At 42.2% G+C, this 27,189-nt stretch overlaps 1 protein-coding gene across 2 annotated transcripts; it reads right to left on the bottom strand.

Moving 5' to 3' along the window:
- Positions 1-205: 205 nt before the first annotated feature.
- On the bottom strand, positions 206-27,112 carry LOC138981669 (non-lysosomal glucosylceramidase-like). 2 transcript variants are annotated; one of them, XM_070354666.1, is made up of 17 exons: positions 26,771-27,112; positions 24,358-24,446; positions 23,869-23,984; positions 22,952-23,176; positions 22,407-22,679; positions 21,897-21,999; positions 19,594-19,750; positions 19,064-19,189; positions 16,132-16,283; positions 15,664-15,768; positions 15,079-15,186; positions 14,339-14,490; positions 13,580-13,686; positions 12,852-12,994; positions 11,428-11,537; positions 8,973-9,164; positions 206-8,616 (listed from the first exon to the last, which is right to left on the bottom strand). In XM_070354666.1, the coding sequence occupies exons 1-17, from the start codon at positions 26,938-26,940 to the stop codon at positions 8,347-8,349; spliced, it is 2,598 nt and encodes an 865-aa protein (XP_070210767.1). In that variant the 5' UTR covers positions 26,941-27,112; the 3' UTR covers positions 206-8,346. The 2 variants fall into 2 exon arrangements, with proteins under 2 accessions (XP_070210767.1, XP_070210777.1); XM_070354676.1 differs by having other exon boundaries at positions 19,594-19,747.
- Between the last annotated feature and the right edge of the window lie 77 nt (positions 27,113-27,189).

Genomic DNA, 27,189 nt, shown 5'->3' with positions numbered 1-27,189 from the left:
GTGTGTGTGCGCGCACGTGCGTGCGAGCGTGTGTGTGTGTGTTGGACCTTGAATGTGTGAGTGTTGGACCTTGGAAGACTGTTTAATAAGAGATAGACACAGTATGCAACCTAGAGTTGTAAAGTTGCATGAAGCTCTGCTCAGTATTTTTTTTCCGGGAATCGCTCCACACACACAAACACACACAGTCAACAGATACCATAAGTGCACTTTTTGTTGTATTAATTACCAAAAACTGTGAAAAAGGCTAATGCATAGTGTGCAACACGCACAGGCAATCAAGAATGCAAGGAGTGCAATATTAAAGGCAGGAACATAGGCATTTCCTTGCATCCACGTTCACTGCACAAATAACAATTGTAACAAATGGAACAAATGCATGCTTGAAAGACATGCTTTCAACACCCTGGACAATATCATATATATATATATCAGCCAAATTGTTTTCCTGCAGTGAATGGTACCATGATATCAGCCACCAAAGATCTGACCAGACTTTCGCATGGGATAAAATCATTCTTTTACCGAGAAAAATTTAAGTTTTACGCCCTCACGGCAAACCCATTAGGGGTATATGAGACGGGACAACCTGGCTTTGTATCAAGAAATTAAGGAAGAAAAAAAAAATGTGTGGCACCCCCTTTAACACTCTACCCCACCTATGTTGACCAAGTTTTTTTTAGCCGAGACCAGCTTGTTTGTTTGTTTGTTTATTTGTTGCTTAACGTCCAGCCGACTACGCAGAGCCATATCAGGACGAGGAAGGTGGGGATGAAGGGGGCCACTTGTCAAGCGATTCCTGTTTACAAATGCACTAACCCATTACTTGTGTCCCAGCAGGCTTTAGTAAAACTAAATTAATACCTACTGGAAGATTACCAGTTTCCAGTATGTTAAAATAGGCTTAACCTATCTACTGCTGGACTTACATCAGAACACTAACAGATTAAACTATACATGAATCGCGAGACAAGCGGCAAGAGAAGAGATTTTTGGAAAAAATACAGGTGAATGAGCAAGAAGGCAGAAAAAAGAAAAGAATTCATGAAGAAAAAGAGAGCATGACAGGAAAGAGGAACCAAAAATCTACCTAACAGCAAACTAGAAAGCTCCTGCGGTTCCAAAAACAGGAGGGGCCTTTAATTTCATAACCGCAGTGCCCCACTGCGGGACCGAGACCAGCTGTGCTGCAGCAGGTCACTCAGAATTGTAGTAACTGTGTACAAATTGTGTATTAACACGATGGAATGCAGGCGTTAGATCGACGTTACAGGAAGCCACTGTGTGTACGGATATATTCGTACCAGGTCAAATAGAGCCATATAAGTGGGTACGGATATATCCGTACCTGGGAGACAATGAGTTAAAGACCCACCCAAATTTGAAACTGTACCCCGTTTTCTCAGATTTTCTGTTCATAACCTCTCAAGACTTCCTCCTTTTTAAAACTGGGTTTTCTCAGATTTTTGGAGGTCTTAAAACGGGAGTCCCCCTGTACCACATTTCAACGGCCCGGCTACTTTTTGTGCAGATTGGAAATTTTACTTGAATTGATTTCGTAACCAACACCAGTTTCAACGTACAAATAGGATTCAGCCAAATTATCTCACTCCGCACAGAACGCGGCCATGAGGCTCTTGAGTTTTGGTACATGCTTCTGTTTCTATGCCTTGGGCAGGTCTGTGATGGTTGATATGATCGTTGGCACTGGAAGGAATCAATGTTTAAGTAGAAAATATGTAAAGACAAGAAGCAGACATTCTACACACTGGGAATGAACATAGTCCATCATCCATCAAACACAACAACCCACAATCACTCATTTTTCTCACAAGTTATCAAAGCTCTCACAAATTAATGGTGTGGTGGATATGTGGTGCAAAATTCAAAACATTGACGAAAGATGATCAGTTTGTTTGTGCATATAATTAGTCATCATAGATAGTGTGAACTCATCTAAAGACATTTACACAGAGTGATTAAGATGAACAGACATACTGAGAAAATAACATATACATTCACATGTTTGTACATGCCAGATTGTGAGCTGCTGAGGAATGTAAACTGAATTAAAAACTACCACGGATCATATGGTTTACGGATGAATTGATATTACAAAAACATCAAATGCTAAGATGATTACTCCAACCCCATAAAAAAAATCTTGAACACAAAAATGTCACACACACTTTCTGCCATCATCTACATCAGACCGAGCTACGAAGTCTTGAAAACTTACGACTCCCTGGATTATGCAGGTGATAAAAAATGCAAGAAGAGCAAACGTTCAATCACCTCCCCTTCGCAGTGCTTGGGTGAAGCCAGAAGGGAGCACCAATGTGACCAAGGCGAGTAAAAAAAACCCCACAAAGCTTCACAGCAACATACAACAAATTTCAGTTCAGTGGAACCTTCCGTCCCCTCCATTTTAAGATCACCCCTCATTTTAAAACTTTTGTTTTTCCATAGAGTTTGTAAAATTACATCCCTGCTTTTTCAGACCTGACTGTGACTTTTTTCGGTCTGTATTACTTACTTGTACTTGTGCGACGTAGGTTTATAGAAAACCTGTTCACCTGTATTTCCTATAAACCTTCAACCACACCACACACAGACAGACGGACAGACACATATATTTGCAGACTACCCACGTACATGGCAACCCCAAGAAAAGAGCAAAAGATAAAATAATGGTATCATGCACTGGAACGCTGTAATGCCAGTCAATGTTTTATGGCTGAAGACAAAAGACCCAGACTATCAGCAAAGGATATGCAGCAATCATATCACTGTCCAGAGAATACTACATGTCTTGCTGTGTCATAGCAGGTTTACATGAGCAACTTTTTTAACTACTGAAATGCGAGCGAAAGCAAGTTGCTTTTTTAAAAAATATTGAAATGTGAGCTTTTCAATATTAAAAAAAATAACAATGAGTGTAAACCTGGAATGACACAGCAAGCCATATAGTATTTTGTTTATCCTCAATTCTGTAATTGCGTGTCTTTTACCTCAAACTTACAGACAGCTCTGTCGCTTTGAGTCCAATATTAAATACTTTCAGACTGTAGTTTGACCTGAGCTCATTTACATAATACAAACACACACACACACACACGTGTAAAGAGATGGTTTCTTTATCACATGGGGGGTTTCTCTCAGGTATCTAAGATAATGAGTTCACATAAATTTAAGTAGTGTAAAGTTTCACTGTCAAGTGTATTTACATGTACATAGCTTTTACCAATATAGTTTCATCACAGCTGTATCTGGGATCAGATGAACATGTAAAGCTTAACACAGGATCTGCAATCTTTCTTTATTTGGTGTTTAACGTCGTTTTTAACCACGAAGGTTATATCGTGACGGGGAAAGGGGGGGGGGGGGGGGGGGGGGGGGAGATGGGATAGAGCCACTTGTTAATTGTTTCTTGTTCACAAAAGCACTAATCAAAAAATTGCTCCAGGGGCTTGCAACGTAGTACAATATATTACCTTACTGGGAGAATGCAAGTTTCCAGAACAAAGGACTTAACATTTCTTACATACTGCTTGACTAAAATCTTTACAAAAATTGACTATATTCTATACAAGAAACACTTAACAAGGGTAAAAAGAGAAACAGAATCCGTTAGTCGCCTCTTACGACATGCTGGGGAGCATCGGGTAAATTCTTCCCCCTAACCCGCGGGGGGTAGGATCTGCAATATTAGAACAAAAATCATGAGTATGGTGAAGATTTCTACTTCAAATCTCTGCTTTATTGAAGTGGAAAAAATTGTTTTTCAGTGTTCTTATTAAACAAACACAAACAACATTCTGCATACAGATTTTGTTGCATATCTTCCTCAGGTGTATTTGTTCATGGGCACATTTTTTTCGCAGATACATGTACATGTATTGCAACGCACAAAAATCATCACACAAAATATTATACCCACTCCAGATCAAATGCATTGTCATACATGTCCTGAAAAACAGGTAAATTTGGATTCTGTTATGCCAGGGAGTATTATACATGTACATGTTATACCCTGTGATTATCTTATTTTAATGTTAAGCCTGGATTTCATTTCATGTGTTTGTTTTAACACTGGAATATTGAGCAATGCAAACCAGACATATACCGGTACTGTTTGACTTTTTATGCAACACAGTGTTGAATACCGTATTTTCCGGGTTACAAGGCGCTACAGCGCATAAGGCGCACCCCCTTCTTTTTAAACAAAATTGTAATCCAGTCACCCATTGGGCGCAGGGGGCCGATAGGGCGCACCAAAATTAAAAAAGTATACCGGTAACAAACGGTGGAAGAATGAAAATAAGCCGCACATCAAAGGAAGAATACAGAGTGCAAATATGTGTGCTCTGTGTGTGCGGGGAGATCAAAGGCAGGTCCATTGTGATAGCTGGGTTGCCTTGTTTAGACACTGACCTTCTTCCCAGGGGTCAATGACCCAGATCTGAGAGAGGAAACACTTCCTGCACCGGGGTCAGTGACCGAGTTTAACCTATGGGGTGGTCTCTTTGATGTCTTGAGAGGAAACTTGGCCAGGGTACCTAGTAGCTGAAACATGCATTATCACAAGTTGTTTGACTGGTACTCAGGCGGTCTCTTTGATTTTTTTCGTATTTCATACACGGATTAGGCGCTTGGTTATACAAGACCAGGGGTCAAACTCGAGGAAAAAAGTCCCGCCTTATGACCCAGAAAGTACGGTAATTAGAACTTTTTTTCTTCTAATTTTGTAAAAACAAAATTATGCAAATAATTAGAACATGCACTGAACAGTTAGTTGAGATACATATGAAAATGAAATATGAAAGCATGCATAACATAATTATAAAACAGGGCAAAGAGAGACAATCACAGAGACATCTAAATATTAAATCAATTGGCAGTGAAATAAATATGGCAGAAAATAAGCAAGGTAAGCAGGTTCTACAAATTGCTGTAATAATAGCAGACTTGTGCTGATATTTTGGTACCTATACACAATAAAGTGTTTTTTTAAAGCAAATATTCCAATACTCAAATCTGAATGCTTCGGAAGAAGAATACGACAATAAAAAAAGACCAAACAAATTAACCTCAAATTCATTGAAAGTTCGCAGTATGGTACCCTTGGTAATCTATACCCATTTTGTGCATGCAACTGCTGTTCCCCTAGTCCACATTTCACATGAAGTTTATAATTATGCTCCTTCTACTCAAAAGCTGCCCAGTTAGTAATAGTATCACTCGAAGCTGAAATGCTGTCGATCAGAGACCAGACAGGAGGTTACAAACGTCTCAGGGGATCTTCTTCTTCTTCTGCGTTCGTGGGCTGAAACTCCCACGTACACTCGTGTTTTTTGCACGAGTGGAATTTTACGTGTATGACCGTTTTTTACCCCGCCATTTAGGCAGCCATACGCCGTTTTCGGAGGAAGCATGCTGGGTATTTTCGTGTTTCTATAACCCACCGAACTCTGACATGGATTACAGGATCTTTTTCGTGCGCACTTGGTCTTGTGCTTGCGTGTACACACGGGGGTGTTCGGACACCGAGGAGAGTCTGCACACAAAGTTGACTCCGAGAAATAAATCTCTCGCCGAACGTGGAGACGAACTCACGCTGACAGCGGCCAACTGGATACAAATCCAGCGCGCTACCGACTGAGCTACATCCCCGCCCTGTCTCAGGGGATGAAGTGAAGGGTGTAATATTAGTATTATGTTGGTCGTGATCTATTTTTCACATGAGCCAAATACATCCAACATTGGTTGTTCACATGTTCCAAACAGCACCAGAAGCACATTACACTGCTGGAACAATCAAAATGTGATATGGGTAATAAACAAAAATAAAATAAATTCCCAAAGGATGTATGAAACATAACTGAAAGTAACAAATCGATTTACTTCGAATTATGTGAATGGACAACTGTTTATGCATGACAGTTTATTTAAAAAAAACAACCAACGGTGATATCAGATACTATATTTTACCTGATAAACTCAAGATGCTTTGCTTGCATAGACACACAATCAAGACATATAAAAATAAAAGTTTTTCCTCAGATTGACAACAATTTAAGTTTACACATGTGAAACAAGCATCCAAGAACCATTTTCAAAGAAACACCAGTAATCGGATTCAAGTCAGCTTAAAAATGTCATGTATATATATGCATATCCAAAACATCACATCTAAATTTGCAGACCAAATTAATTAATCATTACAAAGATACAATTGCACTGTATTAGGATGCTCAATAACAAACAAATACTCTCACACAAACACAAAGAGAGGGAATCACTGAAAAGATGTATCAAAAGAATGATAAATAAAACAAAGAAACATAAACATAAATAAACAAAGTGGAAAACAAAGTTCTAACCTAAATGTTTAATTTTAGGCATTATCGGTGCCATGAATTAGCACCATTCAGCTGAACATGGTGCTCATATTAACAATTTGGATTCATCACATTCATGTTTTTGTTTCGAATACTGAGGATACTTTAAGTGATAATTTTATCATTGTAAAATACAATTTACCATCCCAGATTACAGTGTTATAGTAACCATGACAGAAACAGAAAATTAAGAAAAATACACACACACTAAACACAAAATTAATGCCCGTGTCAACAACAACAACAAAAAATGTCAGAGGTAAGAACAAGAAATGAATCATCCTATATATTGCTGAAAAGCGCTTAACTAACCCAAAAATGTATGAATAAGTTCAGAGTGTGTGCTTGTCAAAGTCTCTAAAGGCAGAAGAAAACAAAAACAAAACTAAAACAAAACAATGAACCGCACACAGTAAATTACACTCATTTATTGACATATGGAGTTGGATTATTGGTTTATTTTGCTTTTATTTCATATACAAAAACAGATAATCAAAGGAACACATGACAACAAATATGTTCATGGAATGCTGGAATTTAACTAATGCACAAAATCAGTTTCAAGCAAAAAGTAAAACAAAAAGTTACTTCAACTGATGCGGCAGAAGCACAGCAGCTTAAAATATTGGACACTGCTGTGGCCTTCATAAGACCATATTCACAACCATCAGTTCACAAGAACAGCAACCCTGTGTTGTTTTGATTATCTTTTCCTTGCTTGTGGACATTTCTCTGTCTCTGTCAGAACTTCAACCAAATGATCAGCTGACATACATTTTTACTGACAAACATCTGCACCGTACAAAAAAAAGGCACCAACAATTTTTCTTTGATTTTAACAGTTTTGATGATTCAGGATATTGCTTGGGAACATAATCACACTCTAGTCTAGATGAACCAAGCAGACTGTACAAAGTGTTAGGGAATAGCCTTCCAAACATGTAAACACTACAAAATTCCACATCATATTCACCTTGAATGTCTGCAATCAACACAAATCTTTTGAGAAGAAAATCATGGGAAATCATCATTCTGAGATTCTTCATTGGGAATCAGCTTGCTTTTTGCATCACTGTGAAAGCAGCTGTCAATAAAGTATGTTTACTTCTCAGTAACTATCTACGGACCAGTAGTTTTACTTAACATCTGCACACAGACAGGAGTTTGCAAGGATTTTACACAAATGATCTATTTTTAATCCATAGACCAGTCTAAGTCTCCTTGCCAACAGATTTTGAGATATCGCTTAGTTTATCATCAGCAAGAATGTGTTCCAGTTGGATTCCATTTAAGCCAAACTACGGCTACTAAGCAATTTACTCCTTAGCTAGAGATTTTCTTCTGACAGCCAAAGACGTAGCAAAAGTTTCACTAGTTTGCTTCATGCCTCAACTTTTGGTCAGTTCTATGGTTACAGTGGTGGGGACTGATCTTATCTTGTTAACTGTCTCAAAGCACCTGCAAATGCTGTAATCTTAGTACAGTGAACATTCCCCCTCCCCCCCCTTTTAAAAAAAAAAAAGAATCCCAAATTTCAGACTTCCTCCTTTTTAAGACCATGTTTTGTCAGACTTTCTGTTCATAACCTTTGTAGATTTACACCCATTCTAAAGACTCTCTCCTGTTTAAGACCCGATTTCTCAGATTTGTTGAGGTCTTAATAGGGGGGTTCCACTGTACAACGAAAGCTCTTGTTTAACACTCTCCATTTCAAGACATCTTCTCTTTCACTCTCTTTCAAGTCCTCGGCTATGTTTTCTCTGACTTGCGTTTCACAAAGACTGCGAAGAGATGCCTAATTTAAGACCTCCATCTTACTGAAGACCTAACTTGCGTAGGTTTAGGAGAAGTTGCAGAGAGATCACAGTGTTCAGCAATCAAGGCACCATAAGCAATCCAAGGCAATTCACGTCTGGGCTGGACAATACACAAAGACTCCTCTAACCTACCTAGCATCTCCACCTTCCCCTGCAGACTTTACACTCTCCCCAGTGTCCCCACCACCTGTAGGCTTGCCGGTGCCAGACATGAGGTGGGGTTGGAACCTTTCCAGGGCCCACTGCATGGACCAGATGGCCAAGGGGCGCATGTAGCCCAGCGAGCGGTAGCTGTGGTCTGTGGTGTAGGCCTCTGGCGTCTGAAAGTGCAGCCCTAGCCACTCCCAGCACACATGGTAGGACCCCCAGGCTGTCTGAAACCCTTCCTCCACCATCCCCTGGAAAAGATTTTACAGCAAAGTAAATATGAGGATTATAAGGAGTGATTGCACAAGAATTGTTCAGGCTAGCATTTTTACAGGAGTCAAAACTATGGCTCATACAGAAACTGCTTAGTCAGTGAAAGAAAACAGTCAAACCAAGTTAAAGCGCACATTACTTACATTATAAATACGTGTAGCAGGAAAAAAACCAGTCACACAAAATCTAAAAGTCTGACTGCTGATTTAATTTTCAGTATTTTTTCAGATTTTAACTGGTGAACCCACATGCTCTCTCTCTCTCTCTGTTACATACACAAACACAAACACATGCATGCACCCCAAAAGAAACACGCACACACACACACACTCACCATTTGTATCATGTTGGCAGCCAAGGCATATGTGACCCCCGTCCAGAACTCTTCAGACTGGGGAGAACTGAGATCCTTGGTGCCGTCAGGCTGTGTGCCGTTGATAGCCCCCATGTTGCCCTTGCCGTACTTCATCACGTTGTTGTCGAAGATCGTCTTCAAGGATGTTTTCACATGGTCTGGCGGGAACACCTGCCAAATGAAAATGAGAAGATGTGAGTGATATTATCTTTGGAGTTGCTTCCCTTGTTCCTAGCTCAAACAGTGTGGGGGGTGAAAACTGCTGAAGCATCATGGAGGATGTGCATTACTGATGCATAGTTTTAGAAATAATGTACATTGTATGAAAAATATCTCTGTACATTGTTCTTAACAGTTTTCTGGCACAGATTTGAAGTTTGGGCGTGAATTTTGCAGTCTGCTCACAAAATGAAGCATGAGAGTGTTAAAGCTATTTCCATTCAGACACTTTTGAAATATGAGGACTTACGTAACTCTCACATTTTGCTCAAAAGGGAGCACAATGTCAACAATCTTTAGTTGAAAAACAAAGGATTACTGTACTCACCGATACAAAGACGACACAAGACGATTACGAATTTTCGCTTCTGGAAGCTTCATCAGGAAAAGAACACAAAAGACAACAAAAAGCAGACGCAACACGGAACGAACAGGTTTTGAAAGAAAATGGAGGGGAAACACGCAAAAAGGGGAAGGAACTCTAGGAACGGAAATGAATGAAAGGGGAGAGAAGTGGTTGGATGATGTCAAGGGCACAGGCATACAGACTAAAGGTAATACGCACTCATAAAGGGGGGGGGGGAGGGAGAAAGGGGGAGGAAAAAACACACGCACGCACACACACACACACACACACACACACACAGAAAGAAACACACACAACACACACACAAATACAAATACACACACACACGTACCGTAAATCCACAGTATGTTTGGGGAATACAAGTACATCACATTTTCGCATTCAAACTGTCAGGTGTGGATGTGCCCAGGGATAAAATGAAATTGGACTCTACTTGTTTTCTGTCTGTGGAGGTGCTGTACATTTGCCAGACACCTTTCACACGTGCATCTAGGGAGGTGTGGTTACTGCTGTTGAAATGTTGGGCAACAGACCTACAGCGGCGATGCCGAATATCTGCCAGATGTTCGGTGAAGCGGGTAGAGAGGGTTCTTTCGGTCTCACCAATGTAGAGTACTTTGGGGCATTTGAGACAGCATATGGCATAGATGAGGTTGCGGCTGGTGCAAGAGAACGTGCGTTTAATTTTGAAATCTTTTTGGGGGCCGGTCAGAGTGGTAGAATGGCAAATGTGGGGGCAGGTGTGGCAACGAGGGTTCTGGCATGCGTTTGTGCCGGGTTGTAGGGGAACTGGCGAACGAAGAGAGGATCGAACCAGGGAATCTCTAAGGTTGCAGTCCCGTCGGGAGGCCAACAAGGGTGGCAGGCTGAAAGTGTCACCAACAGAGGGGCTGGACTTAAGGATGAACCAATTAGTTTTCAGAATGTGGCGAACAGGTAGGTTGTGGGGATGGTGGGTAAGAACTGCCACAGGTCTGTCTAATCTGTCTGAGGTGGATGATGGCTGCAGAGCTTCCTGTCTCGGTATACGACGAACTTTATTTTAGGACACATTCAAGAGGCTGGATGGGTAGTCACGTTGAAGGAAGAAATCAGACATTTCTGCTGCTTTCTCTTCAAAGTCATCTGTGTCAGAACAGATGCGGCGCAGTCTGAGAAACTGGGAAAATGGAATGCTCCGGATGGTGGAAGAAGGGTGAGAGGAATGGAAAGTAAGGTAGGTGTGAGCATCAGTGTCTTTGTAATGAACACTGGTGGACAGAATGCCGTCAGACAGGGAAATGTTCAGATCCAGAAAGACGACTGCGGAAGGAGAGATATCAAAGGTGAATTTGATGGAGGGATGGTAGTTGCTGACAAAATGTATGTAATCAGTGAGGTCAGACAACGAGAGAGAGGTGGCACCGAGGCAATCATTGATGTAGCGTTTGCACAGTTCAGGCCGAGGTCCAGTGTAAGTGGAACGAATCAAGTATTCCAGGTGGCCCATGAATAGGCAGGCATAGGAAGGTCCCATTTTTGTGCCCATGGCAACACCACTTATCTGATGAAAGACTTGTCCATCAAATTCAAAAGTATTGAGCGTGAGGACAAGCTCTGCGAGACGGAGGAGGATCGGAGTGGGTGGGTCGCGAACAAAACGATTGTCCAGGAAGAACTGAAGTGCTCGAAGTCCGTCGGAATGAGGGATGGATGTATACAGAGAACACACATCCATGGTGAACAGAAGGTTGGGATGAAAAGAAGGGTTGTTGTTGATTTCACCCAGAAGGTTAACAATCTTTAGTGTTGTCTGGTGACATATTTGCCTAAAACCGTACTTAATTAACCAGTTACAATGTTACTCACTGTGTCATCGTCCAGCTGAGAAGCCTTCATGAACCAGTGGCCGGCCAGCTGGTCAGCCATGATGCTGTCGTGATGACCACTCTCACTGGTGTCAAAGTCATAGTAACGACCTGCTCGTGAAAAGAAAAATGCAAGTACAGTGAAGTCCGGGTACAACGAATCTCAAGGGAGATACATTTTAGTTCGTTATATCAGCAATTCGCTGTAGAGTTTTCAACCCTAAATGGCCTTAAGACAAGTTTTCCCACTCACCTTCAAATGATCGTCCCATCGATCTTTCCTTGGAGAGTACAATCTCTGCATGTTTTCAACAGCTTCATAATATAATCCACAGAGAGAGGCATAGTTCAAATGTTCACTTTACTGTCACAATTTTAGAAGTAAAATTTAAAAAGTCGTGTAAAAGCATGTACATGTACATTCTGATCAATCTCCGATTTCATGGTGTCCACCAGTTCTGGTGCATGTACTACCCTGGCCAAGTTTCCTCTCAAGACATCAAAGAGACCGCCCCATAGGTTAAACTCCCCATAGGTTAAACTCGGTCACTGACCCGGGTGCAGGAAGTGTTTCCTCTCTCATATGAAAGGGGAACCACCTCTCATAGCTAAAACTGGGTCAATGACCCCTGGGAAGAAGGTCAGTGTCTATAAACAAGGCCACCCAGCTATCACAATGGACCTGCCTTTGATCTCGCCTCACACGCAGATCCTTGTAGCCTTGTGACTTTTAGAGACAAAGCGGCTCTGGGGCGATGAAAACGTGTTTGTTAAAAGAGGGGTTCGTTATGCAAATGAGTTCAAAAGGTTCGATGTAGCCGGAAAGTAACAAGTGAGAAATAGAAGGCTGTCTGCTGGGAAATCAATGGCAGTTTGTTATAAGAGGGATTTCGTTATACCCAGGTTCGTTATAGCTGGATTCCATTGTAACTGCTGTGAGAGACCTCCATACAGAAATAGAGAGAATAAGCCTTTCGTAGTTAACATAAACTTAGCCGTAAGCCACATGTAGCATTGCGCAATACAAAGCGGGTAAGGGAGAAACTTGGTAAATTCATTGCCTAGAGAGAGAGAGAGAGAGAGAGAGAGAGAGAGAGAGAGAGAGAGAGAGAGAGAGAGAGAGAGAGAGAGAGAGAGAGAGAGAGAGAGAGAGAGAGAGAGAGAGAGAGAGAGAGAGAGAGAGAGAGAGAGAGAGAGAGAGAGAGAGAGAGCAGCATGGTATTTATAATACTGAGAAATCACTGCATGCAGACCAACCATGGGGTAAACTCATCAATACAACAGTTCCTGAGTGAGAGTATAACACTGCCTTGTACCTCACCGATGTGGACTGTTTTAATGTAAACACTGAATTTCACCAGTCATCAGTATCAAAAACAATACACCACCCATACTCTCAAACACACATGAAACCACAGTCCTCACCATTCCACAGCTTCTCTTCAAACGACTTCTTTCCGCGGTCCAAAATGGCGGAGAATCGCTCCTTGTCTTCAGACATCCCCAGCACGTCTGCCATCTCTACCTGCATCCTGAGAGCAGCAAGCCACATGCCTGCACAGTACGCACTGAAAAACATGCACCACTGCACGGTTAATGTCAACAACAACCTAGGATGTCACATTATGAAGAGAATGCAGAGAGAAGAAGAGAATTGTTGTTGTTTCCATACATGTATTTATAAATTTATGTAAATTTCATGAATATGTCCACAGAAATAAAACATTGTTAAAATCAAGGAGAGTTTTATTTAAGCTTCTCTTTGTGAGAGGAGTGAACTTACAAAGAAGCAGTATATTTCACTGTCTGTGTTGCTGCAGAAAGAAGAAATGTGACCCTCCACCACGGAATGAGTCGCATGTCACCTTTGCATGATTTTCATATTTGTACATTTTCCGAAAGCGTTTTTTATGCTCTATCCAGTGGTGCAAACCGTTTTAGAAAAGAGCGAAAACTGTTTGAGTTATAAGCCTGTGACTAAGGTGACCCTCACACTGTTACCAGACACTCCCCAGACTTATATCAAGCCTAGCGCAGAACCGCGCGAGGTGACATGCGACTCATTTCGTGGTGGAGGGTCACAAATGCCTTTTTGGGCTGAAGATTGTATGACCTATGAAAGTGTAAGATCAAACATTACATACTGTGCTTACCTGCTACCAGTCATGACCCAAGCGTCAAAAGTTTGGTCAGCAAAGCCGCTGTTTTCGATCAGACCATCTCCATTTTGGTCCCAGGTTATTGCTTTCTCAACTACTGCCTGAAACACATTGGTTTTGTCATTAAAATTGTGAACTTCTTCACCAGTGGTGTTTTTTGTTCAGAGCAAGTTTACTTTTACTGTTGTAACTTTAGTGCAAAATCCTGGAAAGGAAAAGTCTAAAATACATAACAGAATTCCACATTCAGCTTTCAGACAGTATAATTACAGATGTATGTAAAACCACACAACAAACAGTTTTAAAAACATCAGGCAACACGTGCCCTTAGTGGTAAATGTAATCAAACTAAAGCTTTAAAGGCTAGATGAGTCAACACACATAAATTCAACAGAAATATAACTGATGACTAAACCTCACTCTTGAAGGAAAACATCATTTAGAAACATCTCTCAAAGCACACCACTGCAACCTGTGCAACAGGATCAGACTGTTTTTAATGGTACTGGTGTCTGAGTATGTTGAAGCTTCAAACTTTGTTTCTGAGCTTGCAAGTTTTCTTTGCCCAGTCAATGTCTTATTGTCCAAGGTGCCAGGAGATTGGTTATCTCTCACCCACTATTGTGTTCTGGGCACTTATGTCCCTTTACAATTTGTCCTTTAAGTTTAAAGTAGAGCTCTGTTTATAGGCTCTGAAAATATCCTTAGCAATCTTACCCTCACCCCTCCTTCCCCCGCCCCTTCAAATCTTACCTTACAACAGGGGTACATGGTCTCCAGGTACCCTTTGTCTTTGGTAGCACTGTAGTCTCTGTAGGCTTGCAGGACAAACTTGAGGTTGAGATCTTTCCAGTCGTACGTTGGGTGAATGACGTAGGCGTTGGGGCGCTTCCAGGGCTCATCCTCTGTCAAGGTCAAATGTAAGAATCATAACAAGTGAGGCAGAATCTTAAACAAATAAGGCAGAGCGCTGTTATCAGATAAAGTAAGGCAGAGTGCTGAGGGACATAAGGGCTCTAAAATACCGGCAACTTCAGTAAATGAGAGTTATGGGGAATGAGTCTCCTGGCACCTGACAGAGTAAAAAGCATTCAAATGAACCCACAACTCTCTTCCTTTAAGTCAAAATTCTAATGTCATCCTTAAATTTTATTTTGAGCACTTGAAGCCACTTGCGTCCCTTTGTTGCTCAGCTCAGGACAAGAGGTAGCCAAACTTACATTTCTCTCAATTTTGCGGAGTTTTTTTTCCTTTGAGATCAAAGCTGAAGAATTTCAGGGACTGCAGTGTGAGCACTTCTGATTTGCAATTAGAAACTAAATACAGCAGCAAACAGTACCCTTCAACTGCTTGAAGACACAATGGGTGCCTGTATCTTCATGAGCTCAGCCAAATAATAAACAACAATAAACGCTATGGACATTCAAGAAATTGCATACATACATGCACATTAAACAAAAGGTCAATGACTGCAAAGTGCAATGTAAGCTTACCGGGATCACCAAGATCATGAGGCACAGTGTTGGCGGCTTTGAGCACACCCATCTCTCCGCTCATCAGGTACTTGGTTGGTTTTGTGTCCTCTCCCAGAATTGTATCAGCTGGAACAAAAATGACACACTTATTTGAACACTCCTGCTGCTCTGCTTTCTGTCATCCAAACATTACACATTATGCACCTATTCTGACACTCTTGCTTTGACTTTTTTCTGCCATCCAAACAAGCCTAGCTACAGAGACATGAACCACAGGTGCACGTGGGGACTGAAAAAAAGAACAAAAAAGAATCCCAATACCATGGGATCATCACTAATTTTCTTTGTTCTGGACATTTATATTCCCCTGAAATGCTCACTGTAATTTCTCCTTCACGCGTAGCCACATGCATCCACGCAAGACAGACAGACAGACAGACAGACACATACACACTCCCCCTCTCTCATATAAGCACACACACTCCAACAGACAGACAAAACCCACAAACAAACAAATAAACACACAGATGTAGAGATGCAAGCAAACACAGCCACAAAGACTTCACACACAATGATACATTACATGTATGGAAAATCCCTCACCAAAATCATACTGCAATGACAGCTGCAGTTTGGGCCATAACATGATGAGGGCAAAGGAGGAGTAGTGATGAACATCATATGTGTTGTACATCCTGTACTCATGACCTGCAAAAGTAACACAATCATTACTGTAAGCCACTGCCATACCTTTAGAAAGCCAGTGAGGAGGAAGGAGACAAAAAAGGAAAGACTGGAAAATGTGAGATGTGTGCGCACAAGCAGACAGGCACAAATCTCCAGGGACTTTATTTCAAAAGGATACAGTTTTAGGCTTGACCAGATCTTCCAATCTGCTCTTTTAACATGTGCACTGATCGCGCGCGCGCGAGAGAGAGAGAGAGAGAGAGAGAGAGAGAGAGAGAGAGAGAGAGAGAGAGAGAGAGAGAGAGAGAGAGAGAGAGAGAGAGAGAGAGAGAGAGAGAGAGAGAGAAGGAGGACAAGGGAAATGGAATAAGCAGAGGTTCTTACCTTCTAGGTAAGCAAACTTGCTGTACTCCTTCACTATGGGGTGGGTGGAGATTTGCGAGTTTCCTTCCATGGGGTCGAGCCATACTGTCCCCCCATCACTCACAAAGTACAGTTCGTTGAACAAGGCTGACTTGTACCACGAAGGCAGATTCCTGATGGAAAACAAAACTGCTTAGATTTAATCATTCACTAGCTTCCTTTCTCTCTGAATATTTTGCTCATCTCAGAGTTTGGTGGATGGTGCAAAAGCTTTTGTGTCCCTGTCCTGTTTTCACTGCATAGTTTTAATTTTGCTATATATCACAAAGTTCTCTAAGGTCATCAATTTTTATAAGCCTATTTATTTCTGACCTTTTCTCTTAATTCAAACATTGACTTTATTCAACTTTGCTATACAGTGGAACCCCTCTCTAGCGACCTTGAAAATGTTGACAAAAATCGGTCCTTATGGAGGGGGGTCCTTACAGAGGGAGGGGGCGGGGTCAGGGGGCCACAAAGAAAGTCACCTCAGATTTTCTTAAAAAAAGAAAACAGAGAAGTTTGAGTTGCTGACGACCGTTTCCTCAAGCAAACTGCTTCGATTTCATGTTTGACATTGTCGATTGTGTCCACCAGTTCTGGTGCATGTTGACAATGCAAAAAGAGTTAGTTTCTGAGCAAGCTTTCTTTACAGCAGTCCCTGCAATGATGAAGGCCCTCCGAGAAAGAGAGTGAAAAATCGGCCACCGTTCTCAGCATCGCGTATCTGTGTGTAACCTCTTTCATTGACAAGATACTCTTGTTTCCCCGCAGCCTTGACCAGTGAGTCGGTTACCTAATCTGTGAACCCTTCAGTTGTGTTGCTTTGTCAAAAGTTAGACACAGTCAACTAGTTTTGCTCTGAGTGAACAGTGCAGCTGGCCTCAATTAGCCGGTGACACCTCTCTGGCCACAGCACCAAACAGTACATGGCTGGGGGGAGGGAGAGAGAAAGAGAGAGGGGGGGGGGGGGGGGGGTAGCTGGCTAAACTCAGTGGGGTGTTCAGTGTCACTGCATGTCAGCAGGAAGAGCATTGGAGAGAAATAGAGAGGTGTACTCTTCCAAACAATTTCCAAGGATCAGTTGTCAGGGCTTAGGGTAGTCAGTGAGGGAGAGTGAGAGCGAAAAGTCACTGCCACAAGATCGTCATGCAGTCAATAAAGCCAGACAAGAAGAATGATTATGACATGCGGCTCTATTTGTGAACAAAAAAATAAATAAATCCCTGCGCTTAGAACTGTACCCACGGAATACGCGCGATATAAGCCTCATATTGATTGATTGATATCTGCTGGTTTTTTTATTCAAACTGGTTTTCAACGCTTATTCTCACAAAGCATCTGCACACCTGCCTCTGTGCTGTGTTTGTGTGGCTGCTTTCGTATGATGTCAGTGCATGGTGAGTGCGTTCACTGCCTTGTCACCACTTTCCCACCTTTTCAGAATGTTTTCTTTATCTTGGATAATTCTTTGAATTTGCGATTTTCCAACATCAAGACTTTTTGCAATCGCGATGGCAGTTTCTCCTTTTTTGTGTCTGTTAATAATAATAATAATAATAACGATTACTTATATAGCGCGTAAACCTCGTGGTGACGAGCCCAGAGCGCTTTACACTTACACAATCATAATACAAACAAGGAAAGAGAACTAAATCCGAATAAATTCAAACATGGTCACACACACCCACACACGCACGCACACACACACACACGCGCGCACACACACACACACACACAATCTTTGTTTCGTCATTGTCAATGTTCAGGTAACCCGCAATGTCATTCCATGTACGCATACGTTATTCTAGTACAACACACACAGGCACATACTCATCCTCATGAACGCCACACTTTAGTAGATAATACACGTGGCAGCGCCGATGACTCACCGATCATGGGATCTCCTTCAGAGGTCTAACTTAAACGTGTGTTTTGAGGGCTGTTCTAAAGGCAGATGGTGACTGGGAATCCCTAATGCTCCGGGGGATTTTCTCCCAGACAAGAGGTCCCTGGTACTTGAAGGATCTCTCAAATCCATAGTTAGTTGATTTTCTGTTTCTTTTTGGTTTACTAAGTACATTGGTATCTGTTGCAGAGCGAAGAGAGGAGAGGTTTGAATATTTTGATAACATCTCAGAGAGATAAGCAGGTCCTGTACCATGAAAGAAAGAGAAACAAATGCATGCAATTCACTCGATTTTCGAGAGTTAAACATTTTCTTTTCTTTGTAGACACCATGTCGATCTCCACTGCTCTTCTGTCCAAAGACTGTCTATTCTGACTGAATTGAACGGTGTATGTAGGTCACGTGAGTTTGTTTTCTCGATGATTGGTTTGTGATGTTTACTCAGCCCACCCAACCATCACACCTCTCAGCGGTTAATTAGTGGCTTTGCTTACGCGAGACGGTTATAACTGGTTATAACCAGTTTGTCAATGATGCGTTACGCTGACTGAGAGTCTTGGCTTTGTCTGACAAAGTCGTTACACAAGCTGTTAGGTCGGTCCTTAGACGTTAGAGCGGGGTGGTCACTACACTGGTGACAACTATATAAGGAAACACATCGGTTAAAAAAAAAGGGTCGTTGTGGCGGGGTAGTCGTTAGAGAGGGGGGTCCTTGTGAGGGGTTCCACTGTACTTTCCTTCACTTCTCTAAGCAGGTTATTCAAACAAGACTAACATTGCAAGCCTATACTGTCTATTTTTTGTGTCTTGGTAACCATTTTTAAACCCAATATCCTCATCCCTTGGCGTGTGTGTGTGTGTGTGTGTGTGAATATGTGTGCGTGTGTGTTTGTGTGCGAGTGAGTGTGTTTGCATGTGTGTTTGTGCTGTGCGCACGTCTGTCTGTGAGTGTAAAAGTCATTGTACAGGGAATACAATTGTGTTAAAGTACCGTGTCCCACTTACTGGTTCTGCAGTACTGGGTTTTGCCAGTCCTCGATCTTCTTTTCCCACACTGGGTAGAGAGTGAGAGCATGGGCACACAACCTTGGGCCTGCGTCCCCAGCCGTTCCAAACCATCGAGCGTATCGCCTGAAGAACAACAGAAAGCATTATTGTAAACTCAGAAGATCCACTCTTCACTTTCCTCAAGCATTCTTTCATCAATGTAACTTAACAGTGGTGCTCTGTGAAGAGTTTGGCTCCAGTAGACTCCCCCCCCCCCCCCTTTAAGATCTTGTTTTTGTGTGTTTAGATCTTCTGTTCATAACCTTTGGAAATTTACCTCCATTATAAGATTCCCTCCTTTTTAAGACCTGATTTCCTCAGAGGTTTTAAAAGGGGGCTTCCACTTGTTTGCACCTCCTCTGTCCACTTCTTGTGCGCAGTCATATAATCTGCAGACACGTGTCTACCAAATAACACAAACCCACACACACTTGCCCAGCTTTCACTATAAGCAGGACAGACCAGCGCTGTGACAACAAAAATCATACCTGGAGTACTTGTTCTCAGCAGCTTTGAACTGGATGACGGGCATGTCCCAGGCGAGGCAGAAGTCCAGCTGGCCATGTGCCTTTGCTTTGACCTTGGTGCTGGCACACACCGCTGCGGCTAGCTCCTGGCCCTTGGGGGTTTTGGGTGTTGTTTCTGCTGGTCAGAAAAATACCCGCACAGCTCAAAATACACTTTCGCTAACATACCTGATTGATTTAACACACACTTTTCTAACAGCATGCCCACGGCAGTTTCTGCTATTAGGTTTAGTTCACAGGCACAGCCGGAATCTGCCCCCTTTATCACCCCTTCCTCAGTGCCAGGCCGCCAGCGGTAATTAATCACCCATCCCCCGGTTCAGCGCTGGCTACACAGTAGTGACTGTACAACCGCGCGATAGCACCACCCACACAAGCCATCTCAGCAGTAGAAGGCTAAGAGAAAAGCTCCCTTCTACTAGCAGGCCAGAGTGCGGCCCAGCTCAACCTCTCGGCAGCTACGCACTGCTATCTCTGCCTTACGAGTAAGCTGTGTGTTTTGAAAACACTTCTATCTTGTTAGTTCTCTTGAATTACGATGTCAGCATGTGTGTTATTTACACATAGCCTTGTAGTCAAGACCATAAACTTTCAAACGATACTAAATATGACCACTATGCTGTAGGTGTGCCACTGCTGTAGCCTGCTGAAAGAAGACAGACAGAGAACAGTACACACGGCACAATGTAATTAATGACATGTATTTGAGTGGCTACAGATCGCGCCACGGTCAACGTTTGAAGACAGAACAAATTAAAAACAAATCTGCAAGGTTATGTTAACAGATGTTCATGCTGACACTTTGAAGACTTTTACCTTGTGTGTGTGAGGTATCTTTTCTTGAGCCCGCTTACAGGTATCCAAATAGGAAAACAGTATTCCAAAATGTCAGCACACGGCAGTTGTTGTTGTTGTTATAGCTAGTTTTACTTCCATGTATCTTGGGGTAGATTTAAAGATGGCTGTTCACATTATACTGACACCAGCAAACCAGGGTCGGCAACGGGATAAATGATATGGACACCCACTGCTGGATTCGAACGAGCGACCTTTCAGTTCGATCACGAGCCCACGCGCTCTACCGACTGAGCTATCCAAGCTCCCAGCACACGAAGATACAATGTCATCAATGTTAAAAAAGTTTTTCAGTTTGTCCGCATAGTCCACACACAGTTTCACATTACGATTATGATCTTTTTTTATTCTTGCAGAGCGTTCCCCACACAGTCTACACAATGCATTAACACAAATTAGATGTTTAGTTTCAGTATGCTCCATTATAAAACACACTGCATACCCAACATACACTGTCACATGAAGACAAAGAAGAAAACTGGAAATATTAGGTCACACTGCTGCACAAAATAACTGAGTGTGATGTCACTTGTAATAATACTATGATTCAATCCTTTCTTTTCTGCTGAACAGTGGGTGAAAAATTTGCCTGTCACAACACAATGCCACACAAATGAAACACACAGCGTACATGTACTCTGATGATCAGAAACTAATACAAGACAAAAAATCTTCAAGACGAAACCACATGGAAAGTGCTCCAGACAGGGCTCTTCAAGATATAAACTAGATACAAAATCTGGTTCTGCTGTGAGGCAGTGGCAGGAAGGCAATTAAACCGTGGGAAATTGACTCATTTTCTGCTGCCAGCCAGTGTAACAAAGAAGGCTGAGCCCCAGCGGGGTCAGGAATGTGCTAACAGATAAGCAGGGCAGGGGCTGCGTGGGCGCGCGTGCCAGCAGCAAACTAAATCATGCTGTCTGTGAAAGGGGGAACCGCCGTGTGCCATCATTTTTTTAAGAACACTCAAAAGAAGTCAATGAAAAAGGTATGGCTCATAAAAAAACAACTATAAAAAAACCAAACATCCCACAAAGACAGAATAAAAAGATAAAGAAAACATTGTTACAGAAACACAAAGAAATAAACTATATTTGGGGTTACAAACACCAGAGGCACCAGTGTACTTCCACCATCCCCGTTTTTTCAAAACAGAGAGAGAGAGAGAGAGAGAGAGAGAGAGAGAGAGAGAGAGAGAGAGAGAGAGAGAGAGAGAGAGAGAGAGAGAGAGAGAGAGGACAGAACAAAGAAAATGAACTGGAATTTACGAGCACCTAATCTTTGCACAACTTCCACTTCCCACACACCTAAGTGAGCTGATTGCCACACTTACACACGCAGCTGAGTAGTATTTATTTCCAGGCAAGACATGAAACAAACGATGGCAGGAACAATGAGTTGCTGCATACCTGTTGAGGTGCCCAGGTGACCATTGTTGTGAAGGTTGTTCCACAGGTTGTGTCCAGAACCATTGGGATCAAAGGCGGTGTGCTGAGTCACCTTTAGTCCATCCTGTGAATATATTTAATATTTAAAAATTTAAAGTAGGTGAAAAAACCCACACATACCGATCCCCAAACAAACAAACCAAGCCCCATCTTTTCCAAACACAAGACTCACACACGCGTATAAGTGGGACTAGAATTGCTTCTAAGATAAATGTGTGCTTTCTTGATAAATCAAATTTGGAACAGAACACACAATTCTGCAAAACTGACATCTTTTTATATTTTTAAAACCCATGAGTCGCTCTGACTTTATTACTGTCAGTTCCCTCAGTGGCTCACTCATTCTGATTCAGTGAAACAAGATTAATTATGTACTAGCTACTTACTTCTGTAATTTGTTCAGTGTCAATTAACTTAAAACAACAAGGATTTACAAACATGGTGAAACAATTTTTTTCTGTAGTCACAGACCTTGACAGCAGCTGCAATGTTGTAGGAGCAGGGCTGACCGCTGATAATCTGGTGAATGCTGACCCCCTGAGCGACTGCCGTCTTGTCGCTGGCACTGCTGCCGTTCTCCTCACTCTTGTGCTGACAGTGGAACGGTTCTGACCAGCAACCCCCAGTGCTGTCAGCCTTGACCCCTTGGCCGTTCTTGAAGGTGAAGGTTATGCTTGCCTCAAGGTCAGTGTCGCCGTCGTTCTGAATGTCCCAGATGAACACGGCAGTGGGGAGGCTGGTGTCCTGAAAGATCAGACTGATTTGTTGGAATAAATGTTGAGGGTACAAGATGATGGTTATGTCATCTTTTAAGAAAACTTTAAATTCAAACTGTCTGCTTGACAAAGAGCGTTTAGGGAGAAAAAAACAACTATAGCAATTTGTTTTCACACTGCCAAAAATACATCAAGTGAATATGTACACTCCAGCTCAGTAGCTGTTGAAAATAATTATAAATGTGGTAGTAAAAATGCTTCATAATAAGCATTCGTTGATGTCAATCTGTGCAAAGATACCTTATAGTCATGCGGAAAGATGGGCGATATCTGGCGACAGGTGACAGTGACGGAATGTTCAGGTATCCTATAGACTGTCCAGGCACGGGGGTAGAGGGCGTGATAGGTTGCCTGGTCGCCAGGGAAACCCCAGTTCCACGCTTTCAGACCCTTGCCCTTCTTCTTGTGAGATGACAACACCTGCTGGTACACTGTCTCCCCGTTGCGCCGCAGTGTCAGAATGAACTGTGGACAAAAAGGTGCAGGTAATAATAACAATAATAATGAGAATACTTATATGGTGCAAATCCTAAAATAGTTCCAAGCGCATCACAAAAACATGAACAAATAAATTCTGTACAAAGCCAAATCAAATATTAACCATCTGCAACACAGGACTGAAGAAGTGAATATGAGTTTTTGCTGCTTCGAGTTCGCTTTCTTTGCCAAAGCATCTTAGTTGTGTGTCATCAGCGAAGAGTTGATGGGAACAAGAGTGGTTGGACAGAATTTGTGATAGTGGCTGTGTGTAGAGGAACAAAATGTAATATAAACTGTGAGGGAAAAACCCCCACAAAAAACAGACATAAATTTTTTTTTCAAACAGGAAAAAACCCATAGAAAATGACTACAAACTTCAATATCTCCCTCAAGCTCCATTCCTATCATTAAGTTTTAACACCACCATAAATAACTCTAGAACTGTGGCACCTGAGATGTGAAGCCCCTCCAATGGGAGCATACCACTTAATAAAAAGGACATGTCAATGTTATCTTTTTTCGTTGTCCATAGTTCACCTGACCAAAGCATGCATCTGTCATCAAAAGACACCTGTAATAATAATATATATATTATATGAACACTCTTGACTGAGTGGAGGAGAATTCTTCCGTCACAGGTAGTGAGGTACCATTGTAATTTGTATGTGAATATGTACCTGATTAGCTTCAACCTCTTTGTGATGATATATTCCTGGGGAAATCTGGAACCGACAGAACTCTCCTTTGTAGCCTCGGCCCATGGTTCCACATCCAATGCCTCCAATAGGGCAACCTGAAAACAATGGCAATTGGCATACATCTCATGACAAAGGACAATTTGAATATATATATCTTTTCAATTCATTTTCAGGACATAAGCTCAGTCAGAGGTAAAATATGCACTGCATGTATAAAAAAACACGTACATTTAAACTAAACTGTGAACACTGCAGAAAGATCAGTGAAATAATTCAGCTACAGGCTAAACACCATGAAATGATTGAACATCCAGACAAGACTGCTTTGCCTACATTAACTTTCTTCAAAAGCTGCTTATCTAAAACACGCTCAAATTGTCAAAATACAATTACGATAAATATACTTCACACACGCACTATATATGCATTACTAAAATAACTTATTGTTATTCTATAGTCTCTACTTACCATAAATGGGCTTGTGGCTAATCTGATTCATGTGGTCAATGAAGGGTTGTCGTCCCTGCCTTTTTAATCCCATCCAGAACCTCATGTAGCTACAGCAAAGAACAAGGCAAACAGTTATATAATCCTGTAGCATTTTGACATGTGACTGTAGACTCCATGTTTGTGTTATCATGTTTGTGTATGCGTCTCACTGTATGTGTGTCACAGAGGAGGACAAGTGTACGCGTGCACTTGAAAGGGGTTCGGTCAAGCAGAGTTACGCAGTGGGACCAAAATAACGTTGTGGCGTAACCCTAAAGCCTGCTCTTAATATATGCTGTGTGCAGTAGATGAAAGTATTGCGTGCAGCTGCCTGCAGTGAATATCACTGCGTAGGTTTTGTTTTGGCGCAGTAGAAAAGGTGTGCCGCCCGCATTAGACGCTGATTGGCTGGCTGGCAATGACGCATTCAAATGACACATTTTAACCCTATGACAACATCGCTAGTCTGACGATATGTCTCCGAAAATGGGTTCCAGTCTGGATCTCTGGCACCATCACAGGCGGAAGGTATCGTCCACTGGACTACTACTATCACAGAAAGACTACAAGGTACGTCACTCACCTTCGAGTCTTCTGTGTTCTTGGAGTCGCTTCCTGGGGAAAAAATATTGTTCAAGACGGTTTGCCTCTTCCTACAGTCTGTGTAAGGTCAAATAAATACAGTTGAATGATTGTTTGAACTGTATACATGTACCTTTACTTTTCAGCTTCCATCCGCTGCAGGTTGTTTTTAACCATCATTTGGACGGATCTTCGTTTGCGAGCCGCTAAGTCCCACCTTGCGTCAAATCATGCAGTCCGCACCGAATATGCATACCAGCGCTCATTGGTTAATAACAGGATATTCGATGATTATTTTCCCGTGGGTAGCTTCCCTTTGCTGCACAATATTTACATATGTTTTAGACCAATGAGCGCTGGTATGCATATTCGGTGCGGACTGCATGATTTGACGCAAGGTGGGACTTAGCGGCTCGCAAACGAAGATTCGTCCAAATGATGGTTAACAAGAGGCGAAGCCATCAAGGCTCACGTAAGAAATCGACAAACAACAGTAACACAAACTCAATCACTCCGTCACACATACACACACACACACACACAGAGAAAGAGCATAGGTGAAACTGTGCAAGAAAGCGAGACACTAGATCTAGATCTGTCTGTCTGCATGTAGCCTACTTACAGACACGACTGCCAACTAGTCTCGGCGCGCTCAAAATAATAATGACCGAGACTTTCAGTACTTCCTTCGCGTGACGTCTAACCCTCTTACGTCATAATGTGACGTCAATGTAATGTGACGTCTTCAAATGTTAGAGTTTCTACCACAGACATACACACACACGCACGCACGCACAAACACACACACACACACACGCACAAACGCACAGACAGACAAAGTTATGATCGCATAGGCTACACTTACGCGAGCCAAAAACAACCTGCAGCGGACGGAAGCTGAAAAGTAAAGGTACATACAGTTCAAACAATCATTCAACTGTATTTATTTGACCTTACACAGACTATAGAAAGAGGCAAACCATCTTGAACTTGAACTTGCGATGTTTTAGGCCTTAGGCCTGTTCATCGATCCTGTTGAATAGTACTCCAATAACACTTTTTTGGTGGCATGCGCGGGCGGTTATTGGTAGCACGTTGGCGAGAATTTCTCTGGTCTGTCTGCCCAGAAATTGTCCAGCCTTCCTTTGAAACTGTTCACTGATGGTGCTGTCACAACTGTTTCTGGCAGACTGTTCCAGTGAGGAATCACCCTTTCTGCGAAGAAGCAGCTCCGAACGTTCAGCCTACAAAATGGTTTATACAACTTGAGGCTGTTTCCTCTAGTGTCTTTGGTTTCGGCCAGCTGGAAATTCGGGTTGCCTGTGTCGTAGATTCCATGCATATACTTGTAGAGGTCGATCATGTCACCTCGGAGACGCCTGTGTTCGAGACTGGGTAGTTTGAGTATAGCTAGTCGTTCTGAACAATATTTTTCCCCAGGAAGCGACTCCAAGAACACAGAAGACTCGAAGGTGAGTGACGTACCTTGTAGTCTTTCTGTGATAGTAGTAGTCCAGTGGACGATACCTTCGCCTGTGGCACCATTTCATGCACCAAGGAGAACTTCTTTTTTGGATTATGTGAAATGAGCTGTTCCTTTCAGTGATCTGACTACACGCTGCGCAGAGTGCAGTAAAAGCATATTAAGAAGCAAACGCTGTGCCGTAGGTTACTGCGTTTATTAAAACTAGCTTAAAAAAGTCACTGAAAGTGAAACAGCATAACCATAACCAGTGCATTAAAGTTTAGTTTAGTTTAAATATAAATCAAACAGCCTTACACCTTAGGCACCTTTCAACACAGAACCTACCGAAAACTCAGTCCAATGTACTGCGGAATCTGATTCAGCCGTGGCTTGAAGAAGGGCGTGCATTTCAGGTTGCAGGAGTAACTGAGTGGCACTCTCCAGCCAAAATCGGGCACCCCTTCGATGGACTCACGGGGTGTTGTTGTGCTTTCATTCGGACTTACGCACGCCATTTCAGCCTATTCAGGCCAACTGAACAACAGAATGACGATGGTCTTGTTGGATTCACTATTGTTTCGTTACATGTATTACCATTCCACCAAAACTTCGTTTAGGCTCCAAGTTCAACTTAGCTCAAGTGTGCTCGCCTTGCTGTTATTTCGGAAGTTGATACCGGTGGTCCAGTTGATACTACCAACCGTTCTATAGTCGTAAAATGACAAACTTCCAAAGAAATAATATACGACTGAAAATATTATTGA

This window comes from Littorina saxatilis, linkage group LG1, assembly GCF_037325665.1.
Source record: "Littorina saxatilis isolate snail1 linkage group LG1, US_GU_Lsax_2.0, whole genome shotgun sequence".
NCBI classification, from domain to species: Eukaryota; Metazoa; Mollusca; class Gastropoda; order Littorinimorpha; family Littorinidae; genus Littorina; species Littorina saxatilis.
This window is presented reverse-complemented; position numbering and strand designations above follow the sequence as displayed.